An 18,593-nucleotide genomic window follows, 5' to 3' on the forward strand; every position below is an offset into this window, starting at 1 on the left:
AAATAACCTGTTTTACATTACTTACACAGAAAGGGTTTCTTTTTCTCTGTTTTTTGTTTTTTTTTCTTCCAAATTTATTTATCCAGTAATGTTCAGTCCCTAACTGTTTTGTTTTATGTAGTTTTGCTAGTTTTTTCAGACAGACAGGAAGAGGCACAAGAAATTTGTTTTCCATTCTTACTGAGCTGGATGGGAATGCAAGGTTTGCTTTATTCTTTACTCTGCACTCCACAACACCTCTGTCTGCAAATAATTGAAGCTCGATCTCAGCAATGAAAGATTGTGGAGAGAAAGCCTTTCTTAAGTGCATTTTCACATCAGCTGTAAAAAAGTACAGAAGCAGGAGCCTCAGGACCTCTCTCATCTCTGTGTCTGAGATGGGGAAACCAAGATACTAGCCTGCTAAATAACCCAACTGAAGTCACTCAGGAAGATATAGTACTGCAAGATGTGAAAATAGAAGTCAAAGGGATTTATTAAGGTTTGCCCTTTGCTTTTATAATCAAGATGTGATCTGAAAAGCTCATATATCTAATTTTGTATAGTAAAATTAAAAACAAAAAAACACATACACAAAAACCAAACTTACAAACAAACAAAAAAAAACCCAAACCAAACAAACCAAACTGAAAACATTCCACCAGGAAACCCGAGTTCCTACTTCACACCAGAGCAGCTCTGAGTAGATGCTCATTGTAACGCCAATCAGTTTGATGATGAAAACTAAAAGTCGACGAGCGTGGGAGCTGCTGTGTAAGTGTTATTGGAACCACGAGACAGTGATCAAATTCCCAAAGCTGTGCCAAAATTTGGAGCTATGTAATTACAGGAGAACATCCTTTCTCTTTGATGGGCTGTGCTAACAGTCCTCACCTTGAAGGGGCAGGAAAGCATTAGGGAGCTTGATAAGCAAATCAGGCTACAACACACAGCCAGGACAGCATTACGGGAACTCTGGGGAGCTGTTTTTACCGTGATGCCCCGTGATTATCCCTGCCAGTTACATTTTGATCCTTTAGGACCTTATTGCTTTCTTCAAATGACAGGGATGTGGCATGCACATTTCCTAACAGCATTCAGTGAATGGATGTACAATGTTTCTGGAGTTACTAAAAGATCCCAGGCTGGGGGACATTTGCGTGACTCATGGGAATAGGCAGGGGCAGAGCTCTGCCTTTTCCTGATCCTTCGCACCAATGTCTGCCTCAGGCTGGCTCTGACGGTCTTTGTGCCTTTGCGAGAAGTCACGTCACATCCCAAAATGGGGCAGGTCTCAGACTGAGCAAGAAAGATTGGACACACTAAAGAAGAGGTTGGGCTTGCTTGGTAGAACATGCTCCATTGGAAGCACAATAAATCTCAGCCACGGTTTGTACTATGCTTGTAGAGAACAGATGAGTTTGCGGTGGAGGGAGGTAAAGAAAATTCTCCATTTCCACATTGTTTCTGCCAGTTTCTGGTGGCAATTTACCGTTGTGCAATTATGACAGTGAGTTTTCCTGTTCAGCTAATAACTTGTTTTAAATGATAAGATAAGGCAATGTTTACATCTAAATGGAAGAAAGTTTTGATATGAATTAAGTGGGGCTTTATAGGTCATCTTAAAAGTGTTCATATCCTGTTATTTAAGTCACTAACCTGACACAGGCACTCAGTGAGTCGCTTGAGAGAGGAACGCTGCACTTGCAGGACTGCCTCTGATTAGAGCAAAGACAGATTTGCCAAGGCTCATGTATGAAAAAGAAATCTTCAAAAAGTTATTTCTGATAGAAGACAGAGGACCCTTTCCTCTACCCTGTTTTTATCTGGATATCACAGATCTAGTAGATGGTTATGGAGGGAAAAATTTTTATATCTCGTTCTCTCTTTCCATTGATGGACTGGCCAATTCGCTGTCACACTTCATGTGCTAACGTTTGCTACATCTGGCACAGAGCTCATTAGCAGTGATAGATACTCCCCAAGCTGGTCCCAAAGATTTCTACTCCTCCCGGTTCTTGAGGACAGACTTTGTCTGAAAGCCTGGAAAAAAATAACATTAGTGTCCCCACATAGAGCCCTGCAGCCTTGGTGTGTTGTAAGCGCTTGCCACTGCTCAGATTTAGATGTCTAAGGAAAAGAAATGAAGGATACTGAAATACAACCTTGCAAGTAAAAACAAAAACAAAAACAAAAACAACCCCCAAATTGACAACAACTTCTGAAAATACTTTAAATCCAGTCTTTTAGAGAAAAGTCTGTAGGAAAGAAGAGTTAGTAGTCACTTAGTTGCAGCTTGCTCATTTGTGCAGAGAGAAAAAACAAGATATAAACAATTTCTTTAATCTGGTGTTAACTGAAACTGAAGACATCCTCAAACAGAAATAAGGTGGAGTTTTCCTGTCAGTGGAGTGAGTATCTTCAGGCATGAACTGCAAAGAAGATTGCGGTATGCCTTCCTCGGTGTCTCGGAGCCCAGCTTAAATGCTTCATGCAACATCAGGCTTTAGTCAAACACGAGCCATGTTTTAAGTGATAGGAAGCCCTTGAGCGCAGCAGTCGGGAAATGGAAGAGCCTTGGCTATCACGGAGGTCAAACCAGATGGTCCGACAGATACTTCTGGCTGGGAACTGTGTGCAACTGAGCCTGGAGAGTGCCTATCTTTAACAAATGAAATATTGCTGTACAGCTGGCTCTTTTGGGAAAGTAGAATTATCAGGACATTTCGTTGGCTTCTCTGTTTTCATTAGATATTTTTTGATCTCGCTTTTTGGGTGGTGCTACTGTTATTGTTGTTTGTGGCAACATTGCTGTCTATAGCGTGCCTCTGGGCAGACAGAAAGGCTGCTCCATAAGGAGTCTGCAGCCCTGCAGCCGTCAGAAGAACTGCATTAATTTGAAGGGAGTGGACGTGTCGAAGAGATGAACGTGGCTCGAGCAGGGTTTTCAGTTTCAAGTCAGGTTGGAAAAAACAAGAGGTCATGGTGTGAGGAGAGGAAGAAGATTTTGGCTTTACAGTGTGTGGGTGATAAAAACTAGTTGCAGTGAAGTTTCTAATCGTTAGATCTGTTGTGAATCAGTTTTGAAAAACTTTGCAGAAGTAAGTTTCCAGAGTAAATGACGAATTAAAAGACATTCAGCACTGCAGCTTATACGGCGATTGTCTTTTCCAGGTATGTTGGGAGACAGAGGTACAGCTTACACTAATAGTCCATATATTCTTTTTTATTGCCTCATCAGAATAGTAGCAAGGGGTGCTATTCAAGTAAAAGCTCCTGAACTGTGAGATATCTGAAGCAGAAAGCTAATGTCTGGCTAGACATTAGTTAGATGAGTCCAACAAGCGGAGGAAGAATTGGGATGGAGAGGGCAGCACCAGTGGAGATTTGTGAGCTATGGTGTCCCAAGAGAGAAGTTTGCAAGGGGCACCAGCCTCAACTCAGCTGATCACAGCCTAACATCAAAGCAAGAATTCATCTTCTTGCAATACTGATCTGCATTCGTCAGCTTCTCACCATTGCGAGCTGCAACATTTCCTAATATCTGAATTTCTACATTCTAGCTTAACCTCTAATTTTGAAAATAGAAATAAAGAAATGCTTGCAAAGCTGCTGGTCCCTGAACTAAATAGCACTGAAAGCTTTGCTGTGCATTTTCAATGCCATAACTTGTTACAGTAGGTACTACTGCCCAGCATCGTAATGTTCCCACTCTTCCTATGAATTTAGGAGGACAGTGTAATATCACTGTTGTGGATTGTGCAACACAGCTGCAACTGCTTCTTCTCAGCAGTTCAGTACTGAATGCTTTCATCCAGGTCGTTGTCCGAAATATCATTGGAACTTCCTCCGATGACAGTAGGTCAATCCGTGAGGACAGCTGAAACAAGAACTGCCTGTGGCTTCAGTTCCCTGTCAAGCCCCTCTAAATGATGCTGAGATAGGAAATACCCTGTGACGGCAAGATGGCGAAAGTTCACAATTTTATTGTATATCTCATGTTGTTTATAGGTTTGCTTTCAAAAAACTACCCTGCAGGATTATCTGAAGATCTCAGCCGTTAGGTTTAAAAGTGAATTTTCTAGCTCTTGTGTTTATAGGTAGAGGAGAATTCCTGGAGAATTAAAAAATAGAGGACTAACAAAAAGAACACAGTGTTTGTTATTTTTGAGCTGATCTCATGATTTTTTGGTTTCCTGATTCATGATTCTGTCATGTAATGGTAATATGGGTGTCATGTAATGGAAACGAACAGTTTCTCCGCTATTTCTGCTTCTGCCTAAACAGTCCTATTTTTTAAAGCAAACAACTCCTTCATTACTGGTTTCTGGGACTAATCACACAAATAAATTATAGTTTCACAGGGAAAGGGGCCAACAGAAATGCTGAGTGCAGCTATGTTATCCTCTGTGTCCTGAGCCTGCCTCTAATGTGGCTACAGTGTTTAGGGAAAATTTCTTTTTAATGTGAAAACTATAGGCTCAAAAAGGAAGAAATTTAATTCTGGGCCGTCTCCAGCTTCTGCTCTCACTTATTTGTTCATGAGGTTTTTTTTAGTGAGGATGAGGAAACAATGAGCCTGAATTGTGATGTGAATTTGAAAAACAGAGAACTGGTACAGTTTTGCTTGCCTAACTTCTGTGGTAAGAGGAGCCTTGTTTCCAGAGCCTGGAACTTATTTCAGATGCACCAGAGGAGGGAACATAATGGCATTGCTTCCAAATACTGCTTGAATGAGGTCCCAAGTTCCTCTATCACCCACTTCCAGTCCCAATGAAAATTAAACATGAATAACAGTATGAATAACAGTGGATACCACATCTCTTTCAAAGCCCAAAATGCAAGACATGCTTCCTGAAAGCGGATGTTATTAAAAAAAAAAAACAAACAAAAAAAACCCAAACAAACTAAGGAAGTGGACATTACCATGGAAAATAGAAGAAAAAAAAAACCAAGGGCACGTAAACCTGTTCTAACTAGTCATGCAAAAAAGAGAATATATGTGCAGCAAGAGTAAGGCTTCAAACAAGAGCTCTCCTCGCGTTACAAATGTATTTGCAGAAGTTTTGGGTTTTTCTTTTTCTCATTGAGCTTGGACCATATCTAATGCTAACCCATACACATCCAGTGGCATGACATGAAGATTTGCCTGTCCGAGGTTTTAGCTCTCCCTTTGCAGGGAGGACTTGTGGGATGCTTCTATCCAGAACCTTTTGCAGTTGTTTTTTGACTCAGTGCTTGACCCAAGAGTAGTCGTTCAGTTTGCAGATATCTCAGAGACAGGGGAACTTTGCACAGCTTTTAAAATCCTCGTGAGGAGATGTGTCCAAAATCAAGAACACATGAGGATGTTTTGCTTGGTCCCAGCGAATTTTTGGATTCTGTATGTCGCCTGATCTCAGTAGATCTTTCCCTATCAAACTTAGCTTTTTAATAAGGGAACTTCAAAATTTACACAGAAACTGCCACTTTCAAAATCTGTGAAACTTTCAGAATTTGGGAAACTGAAGCCCTTGTTGTTTTGGTTGTTGCTTTTTGTTTGGTTGTTTTTTGGGGCTTTTTGGTTTTCTTTTTTTTTAAATTAATGCTATTTAGAGGTACTGGATACTTGATAAAACATGCTGAGCACTTTCAGATCTGATATTGAAGAATAAGTTTTCCAGATTCATGGATAAATATTATACAAAACTAGATCTAACTTCTTTGCTATACCAAGGAGACATGTAATTCCTTGCTCCAAATGAAAAGCAAGGAAGCTACTCTTCTGAGGGAAGCTGGCATGCTGTGTTACCCCTTTTCTAGTCTCACGCATTCTAGAGGTGGGGAACAAGCTCTTCTGAAGGCCTTGCAAAAAAGCAATGTTCTCATTCTGCGTCCTGGGGACACACCGACACACAGAGATGCTCTCATCAAGAATAATTTTCTTTCTCTCTCATGACCAACTGAGTCAGTGCAGCTAGTCAGCAGCTGGCAAATATTGTGCCTTACAAACACGAAATAGTCCACAGCAAATCCCATGTGAGGATAAAGCCCATTGCTCACTCAAGTTCTCATCTAAATTGAGGGTGGAAGTGAGGAATAAGACCAAGCAGTGTTTATTTCTTCTTCTTTAGACTTTCTGCTCTATTAAAACCAGAGATGGCTCTTCTATTGCCCCACGACTGACAATCTTAGCATTTTCCTTAGCTTGTCTGCAACCATCTGCATCTCAGTCACTAGACTGATAACAGTGCTTGTTTTCCAGATCCCTTAAAAAGGAAGAGAAAACTTTCAGGATGCTAGTAGCATTGGGAATTCTACATACAGTGAACTAAAAAGACTGTCTCTACATCCAAACAATAATGTCTTTCAATTATTTTTGGAAACATATTTCTCTAGTTGTGAGCAATGGTATCCTATTAGTATCAATGGGTCTGCTTGTTTGAAATATAAAAAATGTTCTGGGTGCTGGCCAGGGCTGCACAGAGTTCTTCAGTCTCAAAGGTTTGAGACAATTTCAAATTAAGGATTTGCTGTTTGCTTTCTGTTTCTTTTTAACTTGCTTCTAGTTTTATACTTTTTCAGACTTACAGTTATGCTTTGAGCAAATTCAGTAAGAAGTAAGTTAATCAGTTGAATAGATCGGGGTCTTTCATATCATGCATCTAGGGTTTGGGGTTTTTTTTAGAAGATGGAAGATAATCATAGCAGTTATAGTAAACTGATTTAAATGTTTGGAAATTAGTCATTTGAACCATGTCAGAGCTATTCCAGCCTTTGTGTTCTAGGTCAGGTCTTATCAGATTTATACTAATTTATCTGCATTTTCAATAAGTAGTTTTCATGGTTACTCAACAATGTTATCACAGAATCATAGAATGGTTTGTGTTGGAAGGGACCTGAAAAATCATCTAGTTCCAACCCTGCTGTCATGAGCAGGGACACCTTCTCCTAGACCAGCTCAAAGCCCCATCCAGCCTGGCCTTGAACATTTCCAGGGATGGAGCCTCCACGACTTCCCTATGCAACCTGTTCCAGTGCCTCACCACCCTCATAGTGAAGAATTTTTTCCTGATATCTGATCTAAATCTACCCTCTTCTAGTTTGAAGCCATGTTGTACCATCCTTTCTTGGCGAGGACTTTTTCCATGCTGGCACAGCTGTAGGAAAGAAACAAAAAATCTGGGATAGAGATTGGACTGTAGCCTGTTCTCTGATATTGATGTGTTCTGGCTCTGGTTGATCTTCTGCACCTCGGGTTAGCCTTTTTTTCCTACTACCTCTGCTCGTAGCTCTTCTAAACCTTCACTGCTCCTTGGGTTAGCTGTCTTAAAGTTTCTAGGTTAAATTTATTTACAGTTAATATGAATAGTTAATGCCCATTTGGTCTTGTACCAGCATTGTCGTAAGTTATAAATAGCTCTTTTTCATGGATTCATTTATAAAGATCATATTTGCTCTCAGTCCTTGTTTATCACAGTTAAGGAAGTAAAACTTTACTTAGTCTTCTCTTGTAAGATGGGCTGTCCTTTCCCTGATGTGCCTCACAGCACCTTCTTCGTATTTACTCCTGTCTGAATGTGTCTCCCTCCAGCAAAGTTTTCATAAAGATTTGTGACTTCGTTATAGACATAACATAGACACTTTTCAGAGGTCTTCCAAAATAACCATGGCAGAGCTGGAAAATGCCAAACCTATCCTTCTCCCCTTTGCTTTCATCGTTAGAACTTGCTTCTTGTGATTTAAATACCAGTGTTTGACATTCTGCAACTGAGCAGATTTTCCTTCTCAGCTTTTTTACCGGGACCAGGTATTTTGACAGCATGTGTTGACTGGTATTGTCTTTCTTTTCCAGGGAGGTTCAGCTTTTTCTCCAGCATCTGTTATTAGTAAGAGGAGAGCACGGACCCAAGCAGCAGTCCTGGCTGAAGATGTGGAATGCCCTTCATCCACCCCTGAGGAAATTGTAGCCTGCCTCCGCCAGTTGCCTGCTCGTGTCCTCAATGATGCACAGACTAAGGTACACCATTGCAAAATATATACCATTGGCAAGAAACCAAAAAGAAGCTTCTATTGACATAAAGATGTGAGGAAGCTTAAAAAATAAATTGGGCTGAATCCTTGTGAAAGAGGAACTTGACTAGCTTTGGTGGAGTGATGCTGATGTCCATGACATCCACTTCTGACCCATGAATACTCACAGCTTGATTGTCCTTTAGACTAAATTCCTTTTACCCTACTTTGACAATGCCTTTCATAACTAATCCAAATATAAATTTTACCTTCTTTCAGTCCCCTCTCATCTGCATATGGGTGTTAGTCTAGAGGAGAATCAAGTGTTTGCAGCTTCAGTAACTGCATTTTTTTCAGACAAAGAAGTGGGGAGGGATATCAGTGCTCTCTCTCTTAAGTGGGAGACTTGTGAAAGCTGCAGTATAACTGATCCTAGATATGGATCCTTTACCCACAGATTAAAACTCTCACTGGCAATACACTTTCCAATCAAGACCTGCATAGAGCATCTCTATTTTAAAACAATATTGTTGTGACTCTAAGTCTATCAATTCTCTTGCCTTATTCGGCTTGTTTCAGTTACTGACACTGTCAGCAAAAGCATTGCTTCCTGCCAATGGTGAGTTTGCACTTACCCTAACTGGTCACTTGTTCACTTGAAGGCTCTCAGCTCAGTTTTCTGAAACATAGGTAAAATGGAAACGACATGGGTAAGATAATTTAACTGTACTATCATTGCTTTTTTGCTAATCTAGCTCCTCGCTATAAGTGGTCCCTTCCAGTACTGGGGTCCAGTGATGGATGGAATTTACCTTCGGGAACCTTTAGCTAAAGCCCTGCAGCGCCCTCAACTTCGGAAAGTAGATCTCCTCATTGGAAGTGCTCAGCAAGATGGGTTGATCATCAGAGCTAAGGCAATTAAGGTAGGAAGAGGCCACTATTAATGAACTGATGGTATAACTATTATGATAGTGATGACGGTAATCATATGCATCCAGGACAGATGCTTTTTGATTTCTACAATTTGTGAATTACACTCCATGCAAATATGCAAAGACATTGCCCATCTCCAGCCAGTGCTGTTTATGCTGATTAACGGCATTATCATATTTGTTGATTAACATTACAGGGGTATATAGGAAGATGTAAGAGATCAGTAATGATTTGGCATGTATTAACATGCATCAGTATGTTTTACTGTCTCTGAAATCCTACTTATATTGCAATCTCAGTTGTACCTCACAAACAAGAAAGCAAGCTCGTAATTTGGTTATGAGGTTCTTCACTGTGCAGCAGGGCTAAGTCAGTCTTTTCCACGCCAATGTTCGTGGGTTTTTTGTGGCAACCTTCTCTCTCTGTTGCCTTTAAGAAGTATATTTTCTTGTAAAGATGATTCTGAATATGGACTGGCTATGAATAGCACTGGCCTGATGTGTAGGCTAAGGTTTCAGGGCATAAACTGGTGAAATGAAAAAGAATTGCGTCCATGCTGTACTTTGGATGTAGAAGTCCTCAAAAACATGAAGGTCTAACCGGAGGGATTTTACGTCTTCTTGTGAACCCTCTGGCACTGTCTGTTCTTGAGACAGCATATCAACCTCTTCTAGTTCGTTTGTCCTTCTCTACGATGGGAACAATAGGACTTCCCTGTTTAACACAGCCAAATTAAATTAAATGTTCCAACGTGCTCAGACATACGCTAAGAAATTAACAGGACAAGGTAACATGGGAGGGATAATTCTGAGGGTTATCTAAGCGAACTGCAGGTCAGTTGCTATCTTTCTTTAACTGTGTGGATTCCATCTTGCAGAAGGCAGCGAAAGGTTAATCCCAGCTTCTCTTTGCTGGTAGCCAATAATGCATAGATCAATTTACTTCAGAATTGATGACAAAATTACCCCTTTGAAAGAAGTCTTTTTGACCCACCTGAATAAAGTTCCTATTGCTTTGTCTGCACCACAAGTTTCCTGCTCTTATTTCATGTTTCTTTCTCTTTTGGAATAAATTAAAAGAGGAAGTCAGGCACAGGAAGTGGACTGTGATGCTGGAGGCCTGCAGATAACAATCCAGACCCTGTGAGAGGGGAATAAACCTCAGTAACCTCATTACAAGTCATGTGATGAAGACTAGGAAGTGAAATTCTTTTCTTTACCACTATTTCCACATGTGACAGTTGTCTGCAAAACCAAAATGAAATTCCATGATGTATTAGAAATTTTGCAACAAACCATGGTGTAAATGAAAGCCATAAGTGCTAAAAGCCAGCACTATCAGGCTGAAATGACAAGGAAAACCACTAGTAATTGAGAACTCTGCAGTAAAATGTTGCCCTTCCAAGAAGAAAATATGGAATATCTTCTTTATTTAAAGGCTTGCAGAAGATAAGATTGGAAGGGCACTCAAAAAGTTTCAACTCAACCCTAAGATCATACCTATCTCAACCTAAGAGACTTGTTTTAAAATCTCCTACTGTTGTACTACTCTTCTCACCTCCTTTGGCAAGGGTCTAACTTTCCTTACTTAGAAGAGTAGTTAATTTCTTTACTATCTATTATAATACTACCTACCTTACTTGGTGCTACTGCTGTAAGTCAGATTCCTAATTCCTAATGTTCATGGCAGGTGGTTATATTTTGTTTTCTCCCTTTTGACTTCCTTAAGTTGTTTTCATGTTCTCAGTAAGAACTGATGCGTTTTTTTATGTACCTTTTCCTCTATTTCTATTTTCGTGTGTCTTCAGGTTTTTAGAGCTTGCGAGAGGCAATATGACTGTTCTGACCAGTCTGTATTCCTGACTTCAGATTGTTTTCTTAAAGAGTTGCTGCAAGGTTAAAGTTTTCTGATTTCTTCCTTGTCCACATAGTTAGTGTATTAATTGCTGGGAAACTGTAATGCTTCCTCCGTCATTGAACTATTTAAGAACATGCATTTTCCAGCTCCCCAAGAGCATTTCTACGTCATAGCCCTGAGCATGCATGGTTGCAGTCAAAGTCAGATGATACAGTCCTGAGTAGGCCACAGATGTATTTAGTTACAGTGGCAGAAACTGGTGCGGGTGGTGGTTGTTACCGAGAAGTCTGTGCTCCGTTTCCTCTGTCATAATGTCATAAGGATCTTTCATCTGTGCTGACTGTCCTCTCCCCACAATAGACCTAGAAGAAGGATTTGAGCCAACCCACACTGTATCCCACTCTTTATTAATTTTAAGGGTTCCCTTGAGGTAGATCTGACTTGCACCTTTCTGGGAAACCCCAAAACTGATTTTACTGATATACTAAGGACGGTGGGAGGGGTTAGCTGGTGGACAGAACACCGAGCTCAGCTCAGGGAACCAAGGCATAGTTCCTAGTTTGCCTCTGACTACAACCAAGTTAGTTAATCTGTTCTCCGAAGAGGGGACCAAACCTCCCTGGGGTTAAAATCCATCTGTGGACATGCTCCGACTCTGCAGAGAGAAGAACAATGCATGTATTTGGGTAGATAAATGGCACAGCTGAAAGGTGCTGTGGTAAATATACGGAATTGGCAAAGTTCTTCATTTCCATCTCCTTTAGGATGACTGATTTCAGTGCAGTCAGATGCAAAGAGTAGGGGATGAAAAATTTAACCCCTGCTGACCTGTTCCACCAGTTCCTGGGAACAGCTGTGCTAGAAAAATTCAGCCAAGGACTTGCTCTATTAATCCTGGTCTTGCTTTATTAATACCGATCCTGTAAAAGGTGAGGAGACACTTTTAGCCATTTGGATGCAAGCAAGCTTGAGCCATGATGCAAATCTTATCATCTTAGACTGGAGTTGCATGCAAGTTTCATAAACTCTTAGCAGTCAAGTCTTAGAAGTGAGAGTAAAATGTCTAGACTGCAACCAGACCTGAAGGTGGTAAATCCAGTTGGCACCATGTTGTTCTGTGGGGTGTTACTGGCATTTGGTTGTGTTGGGTGTCTCTGTACTCCCACTGCAACGCTGTGCTTATGCCTGTTAAGACCTTTACTATTAAAAATAAAAAACAGAAAGACAGAAGGCACCACTTATGTGCTAGCAAAACATTTATGTTCGATTTGTTTGCAATTAAAGGCTGAGGTCTCTCAGTGATGCTTGCAGCAGAGAGTACGCTGAACATTCGTGCTCAATGTCTTTCCCATGGAAATGACCGTTTTATGGCATTCACTTCAATGCTTATTCATGTGAACTGAGACAGATTTACCACTTCCTGGAGCACTTCGTACCCATCCCCAGTGCAGCCATCAGATGGTTGAAACTAAGTGAGAAACAAAGCAGAGTTTGTTAAGGGAATGGCAAGTGGTGCCATAATGCACTATTATGCGGCATATGGAGCAGTTAAGCCTGAACCCGTTAACTGCAATTCCCATGACAGACCCTCAGGGATATTAGCTTTGAGCAGTCATGGATTAGGGCAGCTGAGCAGAAACCTCTAAAAATGTTGATTTCAGTTCCCAACTGGGCAAAATTTTATCCCCCTGCTCTATGTGATGCTCAGGAGGGAGGATCTAATGGTTCCTACTGGCATTAAATATATGCAGTCACTCATGCTGATCTATATCTGTTTTTGTCGGTATATGCATGTAAGTCAGTACAGCCCTGTTTATATCCTCCATATGTTCTGTGCCTACTATGTAATCTCCATATTGCAAGGATTGTTAACTTTTCAGTTGGAAGACTAAGGTTGCGCTTTATGTGTTTTCTTTCTTTCTTTTTCTTTCCTTCCTTAGCACAAATCTAGTTGGCTGCAGAACCCAGAACCAGGACATAGGGGAATGGACAGAGAGAAATCAGGTTTATTTACCCCATGCAACGGCATATGTGCAGACCAGATCTTCCGTCCTGCACTATATTGCAGTCAGTTAATTTCTTCATGAATAAAGGTATTTAGCCACATGCAACAGATGGCAGATATCTGTATATTAACTGTAATGACCGGGGGAGCAGTGTCCTGATAAATGCCATCAGTAAGGAGAATGGACTGATATCAGCTGTCTACTTCATCTTGTAACGAGCTGGAATCCTTGAAACACTCTGCGGGATGGCTGGCAGGTCTTTCACCATCTTTTGTGACAACGTTTGTCAAAACCCATTTAAGACCTAAGATCTGAATACACTCTGTTAGTGTTATCACTATTCCAGTTTGACAGAAAAGTACATTTTGCACCTTCTAAGATGTAAAAGTTTAGTGTACCAGCAGTTACAATTACTTTTAAAATAAAACACTGGACCAGATTCATTCATATACTCCAGAAGCTATGCTGCAGCAACAAGAACAGTAAGCATTATATATCTCATTATTTAAACGATGTTTATGACCACTTTGCACCACCAGAAGAGTAGGAAGCAGTGCACCTGCTGTCTTTAACTACTTTCTTACTTACTTTCTAAAAAAAGTTGAAAACCCCACTATAACTCTGAGGTCAGTTGCTAATACCTCTTTAAAGGTTAGCAGAATGTAAATTATTTTACATAATGTGCAGCTGTTTCTATTAATCTGATAGCAGCTGTTGTATCTACTGCTATTTGAAAATTGTTCTTCAAATGGGAAACATTTGTTGGATGTGGAAAATTGGTCAAATTGAATCAATTTCTGAAAAGTTAAAATACTTTGTCTTTTTAATGTGTCATGGGTTTTATTTTGAACGTATTACTTTGATTTGTGCTATCACGTTAAAGTCAGATGTTTAAATTATATTATATTCTATCCAAAGCGACACTTGAGACATCGTGTTTGAGGTCGTGTTATTTTAGTGCTGGTTGGGACAAAAAATCTCAAAATGTGTTACAAATGCCAGTTCTGCTTCTCGTCTACCTCTGCCTGTAGAGTCTTCTTTCATCTGACTCAACACATCTTAAGGACCCCACTCTATCAACAATAATTGCCCGAGAAAGGCTACCAGAATTTTGGGGGCATTTTGAAGGTCACAGAAACTAGTACATAGGCACAGTAAAAACCTAAGACCGACCGCACTGAGTCAGATCAAAGGCCCATTTAGCACAGAATGCTGTTTTCAGCAGTGTCTAAGAGTGGATGTTTGTAAGAATAGCGTAAGCAAATGTGATACTTCTGCTAAACGCTCTCCAAATCTCTAGCACTTTGCAGTTCAGGGACTTCCTAGCCTGAACTGCTCTTCCCGTATTTAATAACCATCAGCTGATTTATTATTTATTTATTTTTTACATTCAAAACCTTGTTCATGAAACTTCATCTTCACCAATTTTGGCATCTGCAAAGCCTCGTGGCAAGGAGTTCCTCAGTTTAACCATGCATTATATGATGATCCATCTCCTTCTCTGTGTTTTTCAACTGTAGTGTTTATTTGATGCTTGGTCGTTGCTGAGGCAGTAGAGGATCAGTTCCTAGGATAGATAATTAATAATACCCTAAGGTTTTTTTCTCTGTCTTTTTTTCTCTCTTTTAAGTATCCATGACGAGTGTAGAGTAAGGTAACAAATCCATTTAAAAAACACAACAAAATGAAAGCGTTGCATGAAAGGTGCTTTGTACAGGTTGTTTTATGCATAAGAACACAGAAATGCATCTGTTCATATCCATAACTGCTAGCCAAATCCACCAGCCCCAGTCACCAAATGAGAGATTCCTAATTAGACAGCAGCAGTGCTTCAGCTGGTTAGTAGGGACCTGAATTGGTGGGTGCCAAAACCGATGGAAAGATTGCTTTTGAACCTGCTGTCAGGTCTTCGGCAATGATTTCTGTTTCTTGCAGAAAAATATACGTGTCCTTGCTGTATTTAAACTGAATGATTTTGCAGGCAAGTATGCTCTGCAGTTTCATCTGTGGCATTTGTGCACATGAAGTGACGTGTCCTGTGTGAGTTGCAGATCTTTTCTGAAGTACAGCTGTATTACTCAAACTGGCACCACATGACTCTTTTCACATCGCGTGGGCCAATATCAAGCAAAAGAACAATATATTACAAATACAAGGAAAATTGCCAAGATCTTTTTGGATCTTGGGATATTTGGAAGTGTTTTGAAATCCCTTGTAAAGTCACTTAATCAAAACGCACAAAGCATTAGAGTACATCAGTAAGGACAGGCCTCGTCCATGGCTGATGGGGACTTATTTTCCATCTTTCATTTCTGTGAATCTGTTGAAAAGTAATTATTCCCTCTGTACTTTCTGTGTAGGGCTGTGGAAAGACCTTCTAGCAGTGTGATGAAAACCAGCTGTGGGTCATCAAAGTAATATATTCAGTAAAACATCTATGGTAACTGGACTGGGCAGACACCAGCCTATTTTGCATCAGACTGGCTGCCCAAAATAATATAGGTGGTTTATTAGATTTGGAGTTCTTATACCACAATGCAGCCAGCGTGCACCTGCAAGATGCCCTCTTTAGAAAAGACTTGATCCACAGGAAAGTTCAGGTTACATTTTTTTCAGGAAGTTCCTCCGTTTCTGAACTTGAAATAAATTCTTTCCAAAAAAAAAAAAGGGAAAGCAAAAAGTCTGAATTAATAAAATAAAAAACTTCCTTAAAGAAAGTTGTGTTGAAAACTTCCAGCAGTGTTTAGTTTTGGTAAAAATAAGACTGGGTACAGTTTGGCATAGAAGATGGTCCCTCTGCTGTCACTAATTCTGCAGTGACATGGGCACTCTGCTCTGGGGAAAATGCCTTTATGTCAAGAAAGGTTTCAGACCACAGATCTCAGGAAAAAAGCATTTCACTGTAGGTCTCTCTGAAAGGCCCTAGGGGTTAAGAAGTTTGAAGATCATGGCTGCTACTTGCATTGGGATTTAGAGGAAGGTGATTTCTCTTCCAGGGCTAAGACAGATATTATTCCAGAAGGGACCTAAATACAGGCCTTGTCACCCACATTTCTTTGTAGGTATTTCCAGAAGAGGCAGAGCAAGCCATATATCCATGGCTATATGGCGTGTTCGCTTTCTGGAATTTCCAAAGGAAAGTAGCAACATCTCCCTTTCTCCCCTCTTGTTTTGCTTCAGGGACCTCATAAGAAAGACATTATTGGGCACACCTACAGTGGAGAACTGTCCATGTGAGAGCCAGCGAGGTTTTTGTAGTATTAGAGCTACATCTTCACGGCATGATATCTATGATTTGGATTTACTAGATTAGGGATTCAGTCCTACAGTATATTTTGAGGAAGCCAATACTGCTGGCTGATGAGAATCTTGGGAAAGCAAAAGTAGAATTGTCCCCTACTTCTTCCCCTAGGAATCGGAGATCACAGAAGAGAGGACTTGTTCCAGCAGAGGGAGATCTGAGCCTATGTTGTTCCATTAAAAATGTATCTTCTGTTGTTTGTAAATTCCATGTATGCATTTTGTTCTCAGAAATTTGAAGAAAGACAAGGAAGAGCCAACAGTAAAACAGCTTTTTATCAGGCTCTGCAAAATTCTCTGGGAGGAGAAGACTCCAACTCATTCATTGAAGATGCAGCTACGTGGTATTACTCCCTCGAACATTCAACCGATGATTATTCATCCTTTTCCAGGGCTTTGGAAAATGCCACCCGGTAAGAAACTCCTCCTATTACAACTATGTGGTTGGGGTTAAGCAAGGTTTGTTTTGCTTATCTCAAGTGTGCATTTGTGTTCTGAAAAACTTGAGCAACTCTTATGTAAATGAACAGAAAATGGGGAATATGATTTCATTTCCTATGAGGTTTCCAATGTCATTGGTAAACAGAAATTGAACTGACCTTTATGCATTGTGAAAAGTTTCCATTGTCTTTCCTCAACTGTATATTGGATTCAGACTACTAATGCTTCTTTGTGTACTCTTTCATGTCAAAGATATCTTGGTTTGCACACTGTGCATCAACTGTTTCTTGATTCCTCTCATCCCTGTGATAGTAGAAAACTAATAGACTGGCTTTTACTCACAAATAGTCACCTAATTATACAGTTAGATACTTTTCCTAGGTTATGGAAATTTGGAGAGTGGTCAAATTTGAAAACTTTGATTTCAGCAATTACATTAAATTTTATATTACGAAACCTGCAAAAAATATTTCTTCACAATGTCAGGCTTTCTACAGGTGAATATCCTGTGAAAATGATGAAGCATTTGTGAATGTTCAGAAAAGGGGCTCCCAACCCCATTCTGTGCATTGCTAATCTCCATTTTACCTATGGCAGAATCCTGGCAGAATACCTATGGCTTAAAGAATCCCTTTAAGCTTATTCATGTATTTCCTTGACCCTTATAGTCATTTATGCCAGTGTACAGTGATTGTATGTCACCCAATCCGCATTTTGCTCCCTTTGTGTATGGTTTACCATGGTGAGAGAAAGCAGAATCAGGCAGCAGGATGGTTCTGTTGGGGGTCTTCTTGTGGAGACAAAAAGAGAACACATGATAGCTGACTCTTGCCTTGTTTGATCCATCAGGACACACTGTAGACTCACAGTGCCTCCCAACCTCTTCCAAAGGAAATAGTTGTGATGAAATGTCATCAGACGCATGAGAAAATTACCTCCATTATATACAATCCCATACTTTGCATTGAAACATTGCAGACAGGGGCCATTGGGAAGTGGAAGATGAGAGTGGGCCATGTTCACACTACCTAGTGTATATGCATAGCTTTGACGCTTAACTGGGTATGGGATCAGGGTCCAGCAGTTCTGGATAACAGTCAGTTTGAAGAATTCGTTGCCCTGTTGAACTAGGACTCCACAGTAGTCATGACACCTATGGTAGGCCATAAATCCTAGTGGATATCCTTACCTTGGGTCACATGGTGGTTTGGTCTGCAGAGAACACTGTAGATTTTGCTCTCTCCCCCATGGGGAGACAGTTTGCTTTAGCCAGTTACAGATCTTGAGCTGGGGGGGGCTGAGGGGAGGTGATCCTGTTTCTCTGAAAGGAGGCAAACTGAGGGGAAAATCTCCTTACCTCCTTTTTCCTGCCTCTGTGCAAACTCAGGGGCTGAATGCTTAACTGGAACAGATTTTCATAAAACAAATCAGAAAACTCTTTCCCTAGTCCTGTCTCTGCTTCATGAGCAAATTCGTTATGAAAACTCTCTACATTTCTAAGGTGATATGTTTTATAAGCTGGTGGTTTGAGTCCTAGTGTGCCTGTTCAAGCCCTTTCACCTCTGTTCTGAATTGAGACGTCATAGCTACAAGCTCCTGGTATCTGTGTTCCCAGTGTTACAGCTTTCTGTCCCACCGTGAGGCTCTCCATGAGACCTTAGAGACAAGATTTTGCTTTCAGTAGCTCTTCATCCTCCATCAGAATTGCAGGGCGTTGCTCCAGGGGAGCCTCAGGGAGTGGGAGATGAACAGGAGACAAGATTCCCTTGGAAACACCTGATCCAAGACAGCAGTGACCAAATCTGTTTGGGGAAGGTTTCTGGGTGGTCCAGGTGTGCTGGTCCATTGAGGTCATGGAGTAAACAAGCCAGAAGGCTGTGGGTTGAGCTTTGTGCTATTTATCTAGTCTTGCACTGTGCCGCATTTGCCCTGCCTCGTAGCCTCTCCCAGGGACAGGCCACCCATCACTGCAGTGTCTGGGGCCACTGCATGCAGCACACGTGGAAGTGCTGTTGTTCATGGGCATTAAAGCCAGAACTCGTCTTTGATCTCTTTCCATCACCTTCGTTACCCATGGGGCTATAA

General features: G+C 40.7%; 1 protein-coding gene across 1 annotated transcript in view; it reads left to right on the top strand.

Annotated features, from left to right (window-relative positions):
• Positions 1-18,593, top strand: part of TG (thyroglobulin) — a 159,463-nt gene that overhangs the window by 119,710 nt on the left and 21,160 nt on the right. Inside the window, exons 42-44 of the mRNA XM_074577876.1 lie at positions 7,814-7,978; positions 8,727-8,894; positions 16,299-16,480. Coding sequence (XP_074433977.1) covers positions 7,814-7,978; positions 8,727-8,894; positions 16,299-16,480 — 515 coding nt within the window. The remainder of the gene's footprint in view (positions 1-7,813; positions 7,979-8,726; positions 8,895-16,298; positions 16,481-18,593) is intronic.

The sequence above is a fragment of the Larus michahellis genome, chromosome 2, assembly GCF_964199755.1.
Source record: "Larus michahellis chromosome 2, bLarMic1.1, whole genome shotgun sequence".
Lineage (NCBI taxonomy): Eukaryota > Metazoa > Chordata > Aves > Charadriiformes > Laridae > Larus > Larus michahellis.